The sequence below is a fragment of the Alnus glutinosa genome, chromosome 11, assembly GCF_958979055.1.
Source record: "Alnus glutinosa chromosome 11, dhAlnGlut1.1, whole genome shotgun sequence".
NCBI lineage: Eukaryota > Viridiplantae > Streptophyta > Magnoliopsida > Fagales > Betulaceae > Alnus > Alnus glutinosa.
In genome coordinates this window covers 26,788,411-26,806,691 of record NC_084896.1, presented here as the reverse complement: position 1 = coordinate 26,806,691, position 18,281 = coordinate 26,788,411, and the positions used below count along the sequence as shown (strand labels likewise).

Genomic DNA, 18,281 nt, shown 5'->3' with positions numbered 1-18,281 from the left:
ACCCATAGTTTCCAATCTTTTAACACCGTGGTGAAAAGGCCCTGTTGATATAACCTGAAGAGTGTAAGCTTCTTTGTTCAATTTACGAAGATCACTTAGAACCCTGTAGATACAACATTCACGTGATAAGGCTATTTCATCCAACGTATACAAACAACGGTTTATGTCAAATAATGTACTGATTTTAGTATTGGAGTGTTTCTGTTTTCTAAAACCTGACAAATTTTCAGTGACCTTTTTTTCTATTTTGCAAGTAGCCATCATCGTAGGGAAAGGCCCTCGAAAAATTGTTTCAACAAAATGTATCGGGTACAAGATTAATGTAGCGTATTTGTTGGTTTGAAAATCGAAATTAATCCATTCCTGAGGCTAAAACTTTCTGTAGAGGTAACACTTAACTTGGTCTTTGTTTATACCATCGTTTGCCGATTCATGGCCTTGAACTCAACCAAGAATACTGATTCCCAATCATAATGTCTACTAATGATGAACAAGGAAAGTAATTCCGGAATATGGGGTCAATGCTTACATATGATACTTGAAGCATCTACTATACGTTGATTTGCATACGAGACCAAAAAATAGCAACATTAACAACACAAATGAGACACAAAATCAGCAGAGGAAACAGAGGCAATCTATGGTCCTCGGAGAAAAATATGTTGTCGGGTCCGTGTTCCTTGGTTCACAGCATCCTCTCTGAAAACGCTCGTAACACTCACGTTTTTTGAGTTATATAATAGAGAAATGCTAAAATTATAACTAGTGCACAACTTCAAGACACATTAAGAGTATCACAACTCAACAACAATTTCGTGAAAGAACTTTTGGAAAAATTGCGTCAATCACTCCTAAGCAATCTTTTAAAAAGAAATGTTCATCATCTCCACCACCAAGTTCTCCATCATCAATGCCTCATCTCGTCTAGAGCATTGCACCTTTCTACTTCCCTTACCTGCATTTACATTTATACATTAATGAGCATGTAACTCTATCTAACGTTAAAATATTAATTAAATTATTAAATTCATTGCTTCTTATATGCTTAAACAGATAGAAAATTGTTGATTTAATCATTTAATTAACATTCTAACACTTTTTCACGTGTTAAACCTACACGAAAGAGAGAGTATTAAAATATTAATTTAATAATTAAATTTACTGCTTCCTATAAGCTTAAACTTTTGAGGTAAATAGTGATTTAATAAGGTATAAAAGTAAAGATCCTGAGTTTAAACCTTGTATCTCACATGTTAGGCATCTCTTATTAAGAGGAAATGTTAAAATATTAATTAAACAAATAAATCAATAATTTCATATCAACTTAAGCTTTAAAGACAAATAAGTTTTGCTTGGTAATTAACGTTGCAAAGTTTGGCTTACTACCTCCAATGAACAAATAAACAGAGGAAATGGGATGATTGAGGGAGAACTCCAAATATTTTTTCAACCGATGCCATCTCCAACATTTATTTTTCCTCAGGGGGATCGATCTCCAATGATTTTTTCACCGGAGGTAAGCTAATCTCATTGTCATATGATGTTCTACTAACTAAAATGAAATAACACACACACACATTCTTAGCAAAAACATGTTAACAAGCAAATAAATGGTATACGGCAGATCAAACCTACCATAAAATGGAAAGGACATGCGGCTCTTAGAAGTAGTTTTTGGTGCTTGAGAGGGCATGATGAAAGTGGAAGAACAGGGAGATTTTGACAATTGCATATTTCAATCATGTATCCATCAGGGTCATGGAAGAAGAGCTGATCAACTGTGATTCCACCTTCTTCCACCACTGCTGTAACGTACTCTATATTCATCTCCTCGAGTTTCTGCATAAGGACCTTCATGTCTGAGCATTGGAATGAAATGTGGTTGTCTTTTGGATTTATTGCCCTCTTCTTTGTTGGGACATTGTCTGACTCAAGCAAATGTATGCCAATCCCATACTTGAACAACCTAAACAAGAACCCTTTTAGTTCTGGGGTTCCCATGGCAAAAAATAAAGCAAATTTAAGCCATACAAAATAGTTGTTTAATTTTATTTATTTATTTTTTTTTTAAGTAGATGACATGGGAAACCACTTAAAACATGATACATCAACAGATGTGAAATGGGTGTGAAAAGTGGAATAGGATCATCTCCATTTCATTTAATAAAATTGATATTATTCATTTCGAATTAAAGGTTAGGATTTAAAATTGATGCATCTAATGGTGTATATGAAGTTAATGTTGGCATGTTTTTTAAAAATTTAAATAATATAAAATCATGTATACCATTAGATTTATCAACTTTAAATCCTGACAAAAAAATTGATAGTATTCATTATCTATTTCATTTGAAATGGAGAGGATCCTATTCCGTGAAAAGCAGCTTATTAATTAATATTTTAACACTTTTTTCATGTGACCTAAAACTTTTAATTAATTAATCAATTTTACATACAATTGATACTCAATATTTAAAATATTTAATGTAAATGAGAAGTGATCGGCAAAGACTGTTTTGTCTCAGTTTCAAGATTCTTTTGCTCTCATCTTTAATTCTATGTTAAATTATTAATTGTCTAAAGAATTTACACAAATAAATCAGCATGCGCACGCACTGATTTGATGGCATGTGAGGTGAATGTTTCAAAAAAGTGAAGCACAGATAGTTATACATGCATTGTAGTAACTATGAGAAAAGTAATGGGTGGGAATTTAAATTATAAAATATAAAGAGGTAGAAGCACTTTTTCTTTTCCTTTTTTTTTTTTTTTTAAAGATGTACAAGCACATGCTCGCATAATCACGATCCATAATATGAGAATTTAAAAAACAGCAAATTTAATAATTTTTTATCTGCTTCAACTTTTGATATAAGTCAGAGCAAATGTTCTTCCAACCTTCTTTAGTTGATTTATCATTTATGACATGAAAACTTAAAAATATAAATTAAATAATTAAATTAACTATCATCTTTTGTCACTACTTTAAACTTTCGAGATAAGTAGATAACCAATAAATCATTATTCATGACCTTAAAACCTAAAATGTGTCTGAGTTCTTGAGCCAATTAAGAAAGACCATCAAAAGGAATTAAGACTCTCTATAATTATTTGTCCGAATTTAAGAGAATTCAAACAGAAATTGTGAGAAACCACTTATAGAATCCACTTATTCGATTAGGTGGGTCCCATAAGTGATCAGGATCCTTTACATCCAGCGGCGGACTCACGTCTTGGGCGTCCCCCCAAAATTTTGAAAAATATTCTTAAATATACCAAAAAAATAATTTTTTTCTTCCAAAATGACATTTGTCCCCCCAAAATAATATTTGTGTCCTCTTTTAACTTATTGTTTTTTAGTTTTACCCCATCTTTTAACACAAAAAATCTAAAATACTCCATTCATTTAATTTCCTTCCATATTCTAGTTGGCTTCTAACTAGAAACTCAATTTGGTTTAGGACTGTGAAGATGCGAAAGAAAAATTTAAATGGTTTGGATTCTTTAAGTGATTATTCTAATTGAAGTCTCTAACCAACAATTAATTTTTTGAGTAGTTATTCTGCAGTTATTTTGGTTTACAATATTCGTTTTGACATCACAAGTTAAATGGTTTAATAATTTATGATTTCACCATTGTTTGGCTCGACTCACAGCATTGTTATTTGGGGCTTTAAGGGATTGTTAGGAAAAAGAGTTCATGATCATAAGTATCATTTTTATTGGACCCTATAGATTATGTTTAGTTTTTTTTTTTTCTAAGCTATTTTGCTAGTTGTTTATACCACTGTGTGTTTGTGATGCCATGAGATTAAATGTAAGACTTCAATGCTTTTATTTAATATCAATATGCACAAACACAAATATATAGAGATTTTAAATATTTTGTATTTATGCAAGTCAGTCTCTCCAATAAAAAATAAATAAATTTGTCCCCCCTCATCAAAAATCTTGGTTCTACCCCTGTTTACATGTACAATTACTTGTCCGAATTTAAGAGAATACGATAAGGTGATTATAAGAGATACCACTTATGAAACTCACCTGATCAAATAAAAATGAGAAATCCTAAAGCATCTACTGTGGTCCTTCTTGAATCATTCTGTGCTAACATGACACATTATTTTTAGTAAAAAAAAAAAAAATACAACTTAATTTTTCTTTCTTATTTTTATAAAAAAAAATAAAAATAAGGTACCATGTCAGCACAAAATGACTTAAGAAGGACCACAGTAGATGTTCTAGTATTTCTCTATAAAAATTGAACTGTCTAACCACTTATCTGATCAAGTGAGTCTCATAAGTGATATTTTATAATTATCTACCTAAATTCTTTCAAATTTGAATAAATAATTATAAAGAATACTAATTTATCAAAAGTTAGCAAACGAGTAGATCTGGCCAAAGGGTTCCACGCATAAACACCCCAAAAGTTTATGAGAAAGCAATGAATTAAACCCAGAAAATGAGAAGAAAAGAGAGAAAGGAAATTAACAGAAGGAAAAGCAGGTGAGAATACGGAAACAGTACTGGGCATACCAAGCTCCTTCAAAGTCGAAGGAGGAAGGGCGTTTGATGAGTACAAATCCCAAGACGTCTTCATAGAACCTCACAGAGTTTCTCACAGACTTGCAGACAAATGAGACATGATTCAAAGACAGTAGAGGCATTGTTGTTGAAGAGGAAGCTGAACCCAAAGAAGACAACCTCTGTATCTCCACCTCTTGAACCATCTCTCCCATCTCTCTCTCTCTCTCTCTCTCTCTGAACTCTCTAACACTGTAATATATCTGTATAACCTTAACTCACACTACCATGAGCTTTATATAAAGCAGAATACGTACTATGCTGTAAGTACGTACGTACAATGTGTAAGTGTGAGAGGGACATATCATGATGACATATATCCTCCTCATCATGTCATCCTCCTCATGTCATGCGTTGTCTCATCTTCTTATTTTCTAAAATTATTATTAGAATATTTGTAGAGTTCATTAGAAAAGGAGACGAAGAAGAAATAAATCATTTCTAAATAGCATTTTTAGAAGCATACATCAACAAATAAATAGGAATACTTCTAAAAAGTAGAAACAAAGAAAATACTAATTTTTTTTAAAAAAAAATAAAATAAAATAAAATTAGTTCAATGTTTTAACGGAATTTAGTTTCAGGGATTAATTTTATTTTATTTTATTATTTTTTTGCATGCAAGGATTCTGAATTCATTTTAATATGAAATGAATGATTTATAATTTAGGTCAACCACATCAATTGATTTTGTATTTATTTGTTTATTTTTATATGCATATTTGATATTACCTTTTTTTGTATATATATTACTTTCTTTATTCAAGGATAAGAACGATTCCTTGAAAAATCAAGTATTAATTAATTTATTAGATATGTTGCCGTGTGTGAAGTATATATATCGACCTTACACACGGGGTGGAATCAAGATTTTTTGTATGTGGGTACATACTTGCATGAATAAATAAATATATAGATGCATATATTCTCTCCATGTGTGTGCATGCATGTTTATGTAAATAAAAATAGAAATGTCTTAAATTTAAATTCATACTAAGTCATGAGTCATAAATGTATAAAAATATTACATGTCACAAGTTATAAAGCGATCTAACATAATTTAAGAGTAGAAAATATGTCATATGTGAGTCAAAAACTATATATTTGACGGTGTTGAAAACATAATGTGATAAAGAAGAAAAATAAAAAATAAATACTAAAATAGTTATAAAAACATTACCTCATAACAACAAGAATTAGAAACAAAAGGATAGCCAAAGAAAAACCTGTATTCAAAAGCTAACTTATTAATATTTTTATCTGTTGCATTAAAAAATAAGTTGTGTAGTTAGCTTGATGTTGAGCAACCATCTTTTCATTATTTGAGGCACAAGTTCAAGTTTTCTGGGAATCGCAATCATGTATTAACTTTTACTAGATTTTAAATATAAAGACTCTTAAAACATCTTATTTGAGACTAGGAGGTTTCAAATCCCTAGCCTTTTTCTCTTGCTCAATAAAAATTTAATGATTAATTTGAAAATTATACAAATTTAAGCCCCGTTCAATTTGTAGAATAAGCTTCTGAAATAGAATGACTATTCTTATGTACATTTAATAGAAGTCTATTCTATAAAATATTTATTCCCAACAGAGATTATGAGAATATGTGTGCAAATCAATTTGCCACGCCGAAAGATTAGCTTTGCATTTATAGTCTCCATGTACCGTAAGAATTTGAAGGAATCCTAATTTAATACGAAGAATGATTTATTATAGGCTCGTGAATTACACATGAGATTATGAGAATACCAGTTTTTTCATGCAAAGTGGTTGCAAAAAGTTGTTGCGTCGAGAGGCACGTGTGTGCAAATCAATTTGCCAGTTTGCCACGCCGAAATATTAGCTTTGCATTTATCGTCTCCATACGTGTCCCACGTGGTACCATATTTTAGGACAAATGAAACTGTAGCTTTGATAAGTACACGACAAGCATCTATCATATTTAATATTTTATGATATGAACAGGTGGCTATCACAAGTCCTATGAAGCTAGAAGGGACCATTCCTATTTTTATGTCGGCTTTGAGTCCTCTCTCGGGACATACAGAGTAGTTTGCAATACAATTGATAATTTTTTACGTGAGCAGTAAATTTATACCGCTGGGGGTAACATCTGGACTTCCATAAAAAAATTACATGCTCTACTATCTTCATATAATTTAAGGATATTAATAGCATGATTGGGTGTTTGAAAATTTTTCAAATATTAAATTTTACTCAGATTTTATCTATTTTTTTTTTAATTTTAATTTTGAAAATATTTTTTGGCATTTGGCTCATACGAAAAAATGACCAATAACGAAAAATAGAATCCAAAAACGTCCGGCCACCGTTGCCAAATTCCAGCGAACAAGATTCCGTCTGGTTTTGCCAGATACCGGCCAGTTTCACAATTGGATACTAAAATTTAGAGACCTTCGGTGGTAGATAAGAGGCTTTTACGGTTAAATTGAAAATGATTTTCGTTGACTATCATTTTCGGTTGCACTAAACACCAAAAAATACAAAAAATATTTTATGCCCAAACAAATGAAACATAATAGTAAATTGGACAATACATTGTGAAAGAGCCTATATGAAATCTAATTGCCCAAATAAATTTTGAGTTAGTTCGGCCATATACTTTGACATGAAAAAAATTGTTGGAGAATTCCTGGGCACTCATTTAATCTTTGCCCGGTAGTTAAGAATGCTTTAACAACACGAGAAAAGATGTGTAAGTGAAGTTTTACTTGGGGTAGCTTATGTCTATCCTGTAGGAGTAATGTTATATATCATTCTTATGCCTTCAAAAATTGATGTAACTCTTAAAATTACCATTGAATCAAAATCTAATAGTGGTCTATTATAAATTTAAATGGTGATTTTAAGATTCACATCAATTTTGAGGAACAAAAATGAAATACAAGAGTGATATGTAACATTATTTATTCTGTAGAAGTTGAATGGAGAGCATAGATCATTTGTTCTTTTACTATGGACTTGGCAAACGAATTTGGAGGGAGGTGTAGAATTTGAACATGTGTGCTGAATGGGAAGATGTGATTCAATGTAGCTGTTATGTACCATCTATGAAATTAGGGGAATGATCTTCTTTGTGGTAATATTTCGAAAACATAAGAAGTTGTTCTAGTCAGAATTGAGTGAGAGATTCATGCAAGAATTACTGCTAGAGGAAGATTTAAAGTGTCTGCTGAGAATGTAGAACTAAGTTGAATGTGTAACATATCACAAAAATGAAGTTCGAGTATTTTTCTATGAAGTTTTCAATGAATATTATTTTTTTATCTTTTCTGCTTGCCTTTACTTTTACCTCGTAAAGCTATCCTTCTCACTGCAAAAATTTGCCAGTCAAATAGTAAAAGCCCACCCAATTTCCTGATCCAGTACCAAAAAAAAAAAAAAAAAAATGTTGTTTATAAAAGATGTCAGCTTAAATAAAATTTGTCGGCATATATGTTGTGTTTTTATAGAAATTCTGCGTAAATAGTAATTAAGAAGACTAGCTTAGAGGCTTGTTGGGGTGAACGAATGGTTGATAATATACTATGCTTAATTTAGTAAAAGATTTTAAAAAAACTCTTCTTCTATGAAATGAAAAAGCTCTGAAGTTAGTGTGTGCTTCGAATGCGTGAGTAAAGTTTTTACCTTTACTTTTGAACCTTGTTTCGGAATAAAATAGCAATTGGTAGAACAATTGATTGAAAATATGCCAAAGTGTGTAATAAAAAAAAAAGAATAATTTTACAAAAGGGTATCAAATTTATACTGTTTTGAGATACGGGTACTGAAATAGCAAACATTTCAAATTGGGGTATCTACATTTCCAAACGTCTTATTTAATAGCACTCTATTTGGATTTGCTATTTAAATCCTAACGGAGTGAGTACCCAAAATCTCTCTCTCTCTCTTTTTTTTTTGTGAAAAAAAAAAGAAAAAAAAAATATAGGATTTAGGTGTTAGTTAGAATTTAACAGAATTTGCAAAAACACACATGCCTGAATCTCTGAAAACTTTTATAATTTTTTTTTTGGTTAAATACCCCAAAGGTATCTGAGTTTTACGTGTTTTTAAATTTAGTACCTCAGTTTCATTTCGTATCACATGTAGTACCTGAATTTGGAAGAAAAAAACCCTAGGTAGTACCTGTCAGATTTCTCATCCAAATTTCAACTTCTCGTCACGTGTCAACCGCTGAGGTTGACACGTGGCACCACATAAAAAAAAAATTAAAAATTAAAAATTAAAAAATTAAAAAAATGATTAAAATTAAAAAAAATGAAAAAAAAAAAAAAAGAGGGGTGGCTGAGCCACCCCCCTTGGCCACCATGGGGGTGGCCGGCCACCCCCATTTTGCAAAACAAAAAAATGGGGACCCTTCCAGGGGTCCCGCTCCAATGCCTAAGTTAGCTTCTGTGAGAAAATAATGCTCTATGCATAAAATTCTCAGACTTAGTTTATACCTGGGGTATGAGCCTATTTATAGGCAAAGTGGTGGAGTCAAACCTGGATTAAAACTCCTGCTCCTTGTTGATTTAGAACTGTTGTTAGAGTTCTAATTGGACTTTAATCCTTCTTAGACTTCTGATCTAATATCTTCTTAGACTTCTGATATGATCATTATTCTTATCTGATCATTATTCTTATCTATTTGGACCTTATTTGACTTTTGAATCTCCTCTTTGGATCGGGTTGAGTGAGATTTATCCCCAACAGTTACCCCCCAATTCCCTTATCCGAAGCTTGCTTGAATAATGGGAATTCCATGTCTAAGGAAACCCAATCTTTGTCTTCTTCTGAAAACCTGCTAACCTGCAAAACCTGAGGGTTAAATCTTACCCCCCATTACCTTCTTGTTTTTTCTTAGGGTTTTCTCCATGTCTCTTGAAATGGCTAACTCCTGGAAAACTCGAGGGTTAAATCCGACCCCCCTAGCTCTCTTTATTTCTTTCTCTCGGCAATGATTGATCCGAGAATGCTTTCTTGTTGCTCTCGACAAGGATTGATCCGAGAGGCTTTGCTTCTTGCTCTCGTCTAGGACTAGTCCGAGAAGCTTTACATTTTGCTCTCGGCCAGGACTGATCCGAGACTCTCGGCTAGGACTGATCCGAGAGTTTTTCTTCTTGCTCTTGGCTAGGACTGATCCGAGACTCTCAGCTAGGACTGATTCGAGAGTTTTCTTCTTTCACTCAGCTAGGACTGATCCAAGACTTTTGGCTAGGACTGATCCGAGAGTTTTCTTCTTGCACTCAGCTAGGACTGATCAGAGAGTCTCAGCTAGGACTAATCCGAGAGGTTTTTTCTTCTTGCACTCGGCTAGGACTGATCCGAGACTCTCGGCTAGGACTGATTCGAGAGGTTTTCTTCTTGTACTCGGCTAGGACTGATCCAAGACTCTCGGCTAGGACTGATCCGAGAGGTTTTTTCTTCTTGTACTCGGCTAGGACTGATCCGAGACTCTCCTTCTCGGCTAGGACTGATCCGAGAAGTTCTTTTCTTGCTCTCGGCTAGGACTGATCCGAGAAGTTTTTTCTTGCTCTCGGCTAGGACTGATCCGAGAAGTTTCTTCTTGCTCTCGGCTAGGACTGATTCGAGAGGCTCCTTCTCGGCTAGGACTAATCCGAGAATGCTTTCTTACTCTCGGCTAGGACTGATCCGAGAGGCTCCGTCTCGGTTAGGACTGATCCGAGAAGTTTCTTCTTGCTCTCGGCTAGGACTGATCCGAGAGGCTTTACCTACAAAATAAGCGACATCAACGGGTTCCCGGTCCTTAGACCGGGAACACTCCGATGCTTAAGTCAGCTCTATTCTTTTATTCTGAAAATACTTATTCCCAAAATCTGGGAAATTTTCTGTCTTTTATTATAACTAGTCTGAGTTAAAAATAAAAGTCTAGTTCTTTGCAAATATAAATGCTAAAAAATAAAAGCAAGCCTGAAATTCTCGAGAGTCCTTTTTATGGGATCACGGGCAGATACTGCTGTTGCCTCGGCTCTCTATGCCATGGGCTTCTGCTTCCTCGGTCTTCTCTTCTTTCTATGTCATCTCGGGGATCATTCTCTTGATGCCTCTCGCTTAGCTGAGGACGGTCTCGGGGATAGTAATCCCGTGGCTGCTGATCTCGGGGCTAGTAGTCCTGATGATTCCGAGGCCTGTTATTTCCTTGCTAGTTCCGTTTTTCTCCCAAGAACCGAATCAGCTTGCCATTCTTTATGAATTCTTCTATTAACAACCTTAGGGTTACACACCCCTCAGTGTAATGACCTGCTTGTTTATGAAAATCACAATATTTGCCTGCATTCCTGTAAGGAGGATTACCTGGTATCTTTTGTGGTTTCCGAAACGCCGGATCTCTTTTTATCTCCATATACGTGCACCTTCTCTCCAACTCAGCAATAACTCTGCTCAGATCTCCTTGGCGATCATCCTCCCTCCGAGGATTAGTGTTGCTGTTGTGATCTTCTTCCTCACGCTCATCCCTGTTGATCTCGGGATTGGGCTGTTCCGACCTCCTGCACAGCAACTCGGCATTCCGCTGTGTTAAGGATTCAATTTGGGCTTCCAGCGCTGCTATGCGATCTAGATCTCCACCCCCCGGGGGAGGGTTCGGTGGAGGCTGCGAATTATTCTGAATAACTGGCTCCATTCAGACTATGGGCTCTCGGTTGGTTTGGCTTCCGGAATGTGTGTTCATCACCATGCTGGATCTTCTTTTTCTTTTATGAGGAACGAATAATCGTTCCCACAGACGGCGCCAAACTGTTGATACAGTTTTCGGTATGGTGTGAATCTGCACGTTCCTTTGATGTTCTTCACGCCTCTCAATAATTCTGCAAAACAACAAAAACTAGAGACCCTTCCGGGGGTCCCACTCCAACGCCTAAGTTAGCTTCTGTGAGAAAATAATGCTCTATGCATAAAATTCTCAAACTTAGTTTATACCTGGGGTATGAGCCTATTTATAGGCAAAGTGGTGGAGTCAAACCTGGATTAAAACTCCTGCTCCTTATTGATTTAGAACTGTTGTTAGAGTTCTAATTGGACTTTAATCCTTCTTAGACTTCTGATCTGATATCTTCTTAGATTTCTGATATGATCATTATTCTTATCTGTTTGGACCTTATTTGACTTTTGAATCTCCTCTTTGGATCGGGTTGAGTGGGATTTATCTCCAACAGATATTTTGAATTCAAATGCTACCTCGACTTCTACAAACCAAGATAAAGATAGGATTAGTTAATCCTAACAGTTTTCCAGATATTACTCTCATTTGTAATTTGAATTTATTAGCTTGTAATCTCTAGTTATCTCATGTAACTAATTCCTCTACATATTCAAACCCTTAACCATGATTATGGTAAGGCAGAACAACTCAAATTCATTAGAATTCTACATAAACACATCTGTGTCCCACACCATTAGAACAATGTTTTTCAGTCTATAGATGCCAGGGCACTCATTGAAGCTCAATGGCATTTAAGGCAGGTAGGTACCTGGTTATTGGCACGTAGTAAAGAATCTTTGTATTACTTCAATTTCAAAGGAGAAGCTTTTCTTTTTTTTCTTTCTGTAAAAGAAATGAAAAATAAAAATAAAAATCTCTATGTCATGTTTAGAACCCAACCCAGTAACAATTCTGTCACTGGTCTCTCAAAAAACTCATTGCGGCTAGCTAGTTCCTACATGAGCTTGAACGTACCCCAGAAAAAAGAGACTCCGGTACCAATAGACCAACTTCACCTCCTCATTAATCTTTCTTTCTCATTTATAACCAATAAGCTTTACCCGTCTTGATGACAGCCATTAATTTATACCGAAGCTTAATTTAATCTATGGAAAAAATCATGGGTCTTTCTTATTTCTCCTAGTGTTTAGTAATTAAACCAAGCCCTTAAGCAAATAAATACGCGTTCACAGAGTCATTTACACCTAGCTCATCTTATATTGAGCAGGACTGTATCAACAATTGAAAATTTAATGAATTCCACTAAATATTCAATTGAATTAATTATTTCCACTGCGTAGAAAAAATTTAACGATTTCCACGAAAGACGTGTACAGACACACACAGCAAGTTGTTTATTGAACAAATATCTGAATTAATTACCTCAATGTTAAAATTCGATCAAGAAGGAAAGTATAAGAATAAATAATTAATTTCTTAGCCTGATTAAGTCCCCCAAAAACTTAATTAGTGCCAATGTTGGCAATAGCATGTTTCGCATCACTTTAGAGCGTCAACTCCATCCCCAATCACCTCCACTCTTATCTTTTTATAAGCCCACAAAGCTCACGCTTGCATTGCATTGCAAATGAAAGATATATAAATTATGTGGTCTGGCATGATACTCAATAAATTAATGATTTCCAAAATTTGTAGGACGTTTGGCCCTTCTTGGGCTTATGTGGGCCGTTATGGGTATAAAGTTATATAGGTCAACCCAAACTCGACCAATTTAATAAAACAGGCTAGGCTCCTAAATTTCAACTCGTTAATTTCATGTTAAGTTCGTGGGTTGTGTAAAAAACTGTCAATCTTCATATAGCATTTTGGATTATATATGGTCGTGTCAAGACATATGTATAAAACCATATAAGTCAATTATGAGTCAAACCCTTGAACCATAATCCACTAAACTAATTCGTGTTAAATTCGTAAGTCGTGTAAAACTTGTCAACCCTAATTGTAATTACAGAAGCAGAAGAACAAGCAGAAAGCAAAGAGGCAATATTCTCCACTGCTACAAATAAAAATCACTAATTTGAAAGATGTTGATGTTGTTGGGACTTGGGTTTTTGGCAGCGTTATTGAACTGCATAGTTGCTATGATCACTAGACACAATTTTAAACACCTTTTGAAAATTTGGATTTTGAATTATTGGCGATGTTACGTTCAACTTGTGTGGACAATTTTTTAAGACTGTAGTGTGCTTATGCTATATGAGCAGAAGGATAAATGACTTTTTATATATGAACATGAAGCCATCTTTAAAACCTTAAAATTAAGCCGGACTATAAGTATCATAATCCCTAGAAATTAGGAACGAATGTAAAGAAAATGATCTTAAACGCATTGAAGTAAGAAAGCTTAAGCTCATCAGGAAAAAAAGAAGCTTAAGGCTTGTTTGGGATTGCGTTAAGAAGCTTAAAAAATACTTTTAGTATATAAAAAGCTCTGCAAAGCAAAAATGTGTCTGCTTGGTAAAAAATTCAAAAAGTACTTCTTTGACTTTGTTGGTCTAAAAAAGGCCATAAAACACACTTTTGGGAAAAACTTGAAAATAAAGTTTTTTTCTCAAAAACTCATTTTGACTATAAAAACAAAGACGCACTTGTTAAGTATTTTGATTTTTAATTGTATTCATCAGAATAGGCAAATAGCTCATAATAGTTAAATTTAACTATGATGAGTCATTCTTCATTTCCTATAGGCATAATAGAATTTTTTTTCTTAGTGTGAATAGTAAATAGGCACGGTGCCTATTTACTATTTACACTACAAAGAGTTCTCTCTCTCTCTCTCTCTCTCTCTCTCTCTCTCTCTCTCTCTCACTACCAAAAAAAAAAAAACCAAATTCTAGACAGTTTAAAACCGTTTAGAAATGCAAAAAAAAACCGTGTGGAACCAATTTCAGATGGTTTTTTCTGAACGGTTTTAAACCGTCCAGCATATAAAGTTGTTAAATGAATTTCTGGACGGTTTGGGCAAAACTGTCCGGAATTCGAGATGGTTTGGTCCAAACCGTCCAGACTTAATTTTTTTTTCTTCTGTCTCGATTTATATATATATATATATGTTAATATTTCTTAATTATCGTCCAAAATGTCTAAATATGTCCAGAATTTTTCTCCTTTCCGGCATTATTGCGCTTTTTTTTTTTTCTCCCTCGCCGGAAACTTCTTTAAGGGCCGGCGAAATCTTCCCCTTCCTCCCCCTATGAAATCCAACCCAAAATTAAAATCCGGCCAACACAGAGTTCCAAGAGAGTTCAAAAGGGGGGAAAAAGTGGAAGATCGAACCCGATCTTCCAAAAATCTAGCCTAGAGCGGATCGGAGTTCGAAGCCTTGATCTCCGTCACCACGACATCAAAACTAGCCCCCCGATGAGACCTTGACACCTAGATCTCCGTCACCGGTGACTGAGTCATGCGGCGGTGGGGTGAGTCATCGTCTTCTGCGAAAAAAAAAAAACACAAACAACAAAAGAAGAAAGATTAGTAAGATAGCGAGACAGAGAGAGACGAGAGAAATTTTGGGATTGGGCCGGAGGAAGAAGAAGAACGAGAGAGAGAGAGAGAGCTAGAGAGAGAGAGAGAGAGAGAGAGAGAGAGAGAGAGAGAGATTGATGGTTTTAAGAATACAGTGTGCGTGAAGGTTTTAAAAAATTGTTTTAGGAGATCGATGTAATTAATACAACTAGTGTGCGTGAAGGTTTTAATCGGACGGTTGTGATTTTAGTTGAGAAAGAAATCAGAGGGATGTGGTGAAATAAGGGGGCATCAAGCAGATTGATGACATGACATGGTAAAAAAATTTCAAGACGGTTTGGTAAAAACCGTCCATAAAATTTCAGACGGTTTTAACAAAACCGTCTGAAAATAATATTTACAGACGATTTAGAAAAAAAACCATCTATAAATTGATGAACGGTTTTTATAAATCCGTCTGAAATTTTATGGACGGCTTAATCAAATCGTCCATAATAAATTTTTTACAGATAGTTTTTTCAAAACCGTCTGCAAATTTTGTTTTCTAGACGGTTTTAGAAACTGTCTAGAAAAAAACCGTCTATAAATGCCTTTCTTTTTTTTGTAGTCTCTCTCTCTCTCTCCTTCTTTCACTCTCTACCCCTCTTTCTTTGACACTCTTTCTCACACAAAATAAATTTTAAAGAAAATAAAGAGTAGATCGAATAGACAATCTGTTAGTGTGTATAAAGAAATAAGTAGCTAAAATAGAAACCTGTACTTTTTCAGTAGTTATTTTGACTATTCTTGATGGAGGTACTCTCGGTCTCTTTGTAAATCTCAAAGACTTATTGATTTTTTTTTTTTATTCTTTTGGGTTTCACTCACTCGTCTCGGTGAGAGTTCATTCAATGGAGAATGTGGGGAAAGCGGCTACTCTATTCGCTATGGCTTTATAGCACTCTTAGCTTTCCGAAAGCCTATTCTCATAAGTTGTTAACCTTCCCGGAAGCCTCTATTTGTGCATTTATTCATTTTTCATGATCATTACTACTATGATTGCATAAGTGCATTTTTATTTTCATTTGATTTTTGGTTCCAATTGAAACTGTCCGTTTTTTTTTTTTGGTTGTGTGCATACTCCTTTATTAATTACTACCTAACTTTCTGTCTCCAAAACTTCTTTTCTTGCGCGTTTATAAATCTATTGCAAGCCCTAACCATTATTACAGAGCCGTTGAAGGTTATTATCTTTCCTTTAGTTGAAACAGATATATATATATATACACACACACACTAGATGTGCTAATAATATGAGAGAGAATAAGAAATAGGACCAATCTAAAAGAATTATGAACAAAATAGCAATTGGTAGAATAATTGATTGGAAATATCTCAAAGTATATAATTTAAAAATATGATTCAAAGAGTATAAAGAATATTGCAAATAGAGCATATAGTATTACAATATTAATTTTTTTTTAAAAAAAAAAAAGAAGAAAAAAAAAAGTGCAAGATTATAATTGAGTGCAAAAGCAAAAAATTTAGTACTTAAAAATTGAAATTTCTAAGTGGTAGACTACAATTTGATCCACATGTTATCACAATACAATCCAATACCATTAGAATTACACAAACTTCATTTATGCCATAACAACGTGATGATAAAGCATGTAGCTTGTATGAAAGTGAGTACCAACAAGGTAATAGCAGCTATGGTGGAAGCAATTCTCTAAGGAGTACTAAAATAATCACGTCTCAAGGTAGCCTTTCAACTATGGGAAAGAACCTTATAGAATGTTTTCAATTGTTCACAAAGATGATAATACTTGGAGTTCATTTTTAAACAATAAACTTTTTGGCCGAGCCTGTTGACCCAAATTGTCACTGCATTGCTGTCGCCTAAAGTATTAACCTGGATCCCTTTTTGCACAAGTAAATCCACATCTTTGTCAGTGTCCATAAGGAAATCCAATACGCGAATATAATCAGTAACATAATGGTCATACCGATAGTGACATTGCTCCAAGGCCACAAGGTTTTGAAAAAGAGACTCAGTATTCTCGTATAATGTTAAGCATGGTATTTCTAGCCAATGGCGGACCTATATGGGGGCCAGGGGGGGCCATAGCCCCCCCCAACCCCCAAAATTTTTCCCAAAAAAAAATAAAATTCTAAAAAAAATAAAATAAAATAAAATTTTATCCTTAATTTTGTTTAATTTTTTAGTTTTGCCCCCCTCCCCCTCCCCCAATTTTTTTTCTTTCTATTTGGCCCTCCCATATTTGGGAGGCTGGGTCCGCCACTGTTTCTAGCACTCTACTTGTGAATTTTAAGTCAAATAAGCCTTCACTTGAGCCCACCTTAAACTTCACTTCTGCATCATTCAATTGACTCAGTGTACAAATGATGTATAACTTCCTTGACAGGCTTTCTTTTTTTTCTAGCCTTTTTGATTGAGGCAGAGAAAAGGTTTTTAACAAATCGGCAAAGTGCATTATTTTAAAATTGGGATAAATAGGCATATGATGTTCATTTTGAAGTGAAAAACAGTGTCTTACCGATTTTTCAAATAATTCACAAGTAAGCTGAATGAAGGAATGGTAGTTTGAGTGATATGGAAATGCAAGGTTGTATATTTCCTTAATAATAAAGAAAGGAAGTTGATTTTCAAGCAACCATATGTCACTCGATACAGGAAACGGCAACCGTTGGAAAAATGCTGTAATGTTGTTGGAACACTTCTATATTTCAATGAAGCATTCTTCGAGGAAATACACAATAATAAAGCTCGCAGCCAGCATGATCATTTTCACATAATCATCACTTTTAAGTTTGCTAGTATGTGAACAACAATGACTAACATTTGCTTCCCTATTCCTTATAATGCATAGTAAATTTTCCACCTTTAGCGCAGCCTTTTTAACAAATCTATTGAAATATGTCACTTTAGGCTTTTCCATGGTTTCCAATCTCTCATCGCCATGGTGAAAAGGCCCTATTGATATAACCTGAGGATCGAGTGTAAGCTATTTCGTTCACTTTGCAAAGTTCGGTTGGAACCTTATAGATACAAAATTCAGGTGATAAGAAGGGAGGCTCTGAGCTTTTTAGCATTTTTGTGATGCCATTTAACACTATGTCTTGATGTTCCATTTGACTTTCAGAATTTTCATTCATATTTATTATCAAATCATTTGCTGCTGCTTGAATTTCTCCTGCTGATTGTTCCATTTCTTAAATTTCCTAATTAAAGACAAAGACAAGGGTCACAAGCATTAAAAACATATATTAGAAGATAGTTTTCAAAATCTGGTGTGTACCCATTTCTTCTCTAAGTTGTAAGTATATCTTAAATCCTTGATATTCACAAAATACTTAGAACTAAATTAATTAGGATTTGATGTGATAGCTGAAATGCCAACTGATGCTAGTGGAAAAAAAAGCAAAGAAATACAAATTCTTATGCATAGCAAGAGAAAGGTCGTACAAGTAAAAAGGA

At 34.2% G+C, this 18,281-nt stretch overlaps 1 protein-coding gene across 1 annotated transcript; it reads right to left on the bottom strand.

Moving 5' to 3' along the window:
* Positions 1 to 650: 650 nt before the first annotated feature.
* On the bottom strand, positions 651 to 4,741 carry LOC133882710 (glyoxylase I 4-like). Its single transcript, XM_062321924.1, has 3 exons — positions 4,540 to 4,741; positions 1,636 to 1,966; positions 651 to 955 (listed from the first exon to the last, which is right to left on the bottom strand). Exons 1-3 carry the CDS (start codon positions 4,731 to 4,733, stop codon positions 908 to 910), a joined length of 573 nt encoding a protein of 190 aa, XP_062177908.1. The 5' UTR covers positions 4,734 to 4,741; the 3' UTR covers positions 651 to 907.
* Between the last annotated feature and the right edge of the window lie 13,540 nt (positions 4,742 to 18,281).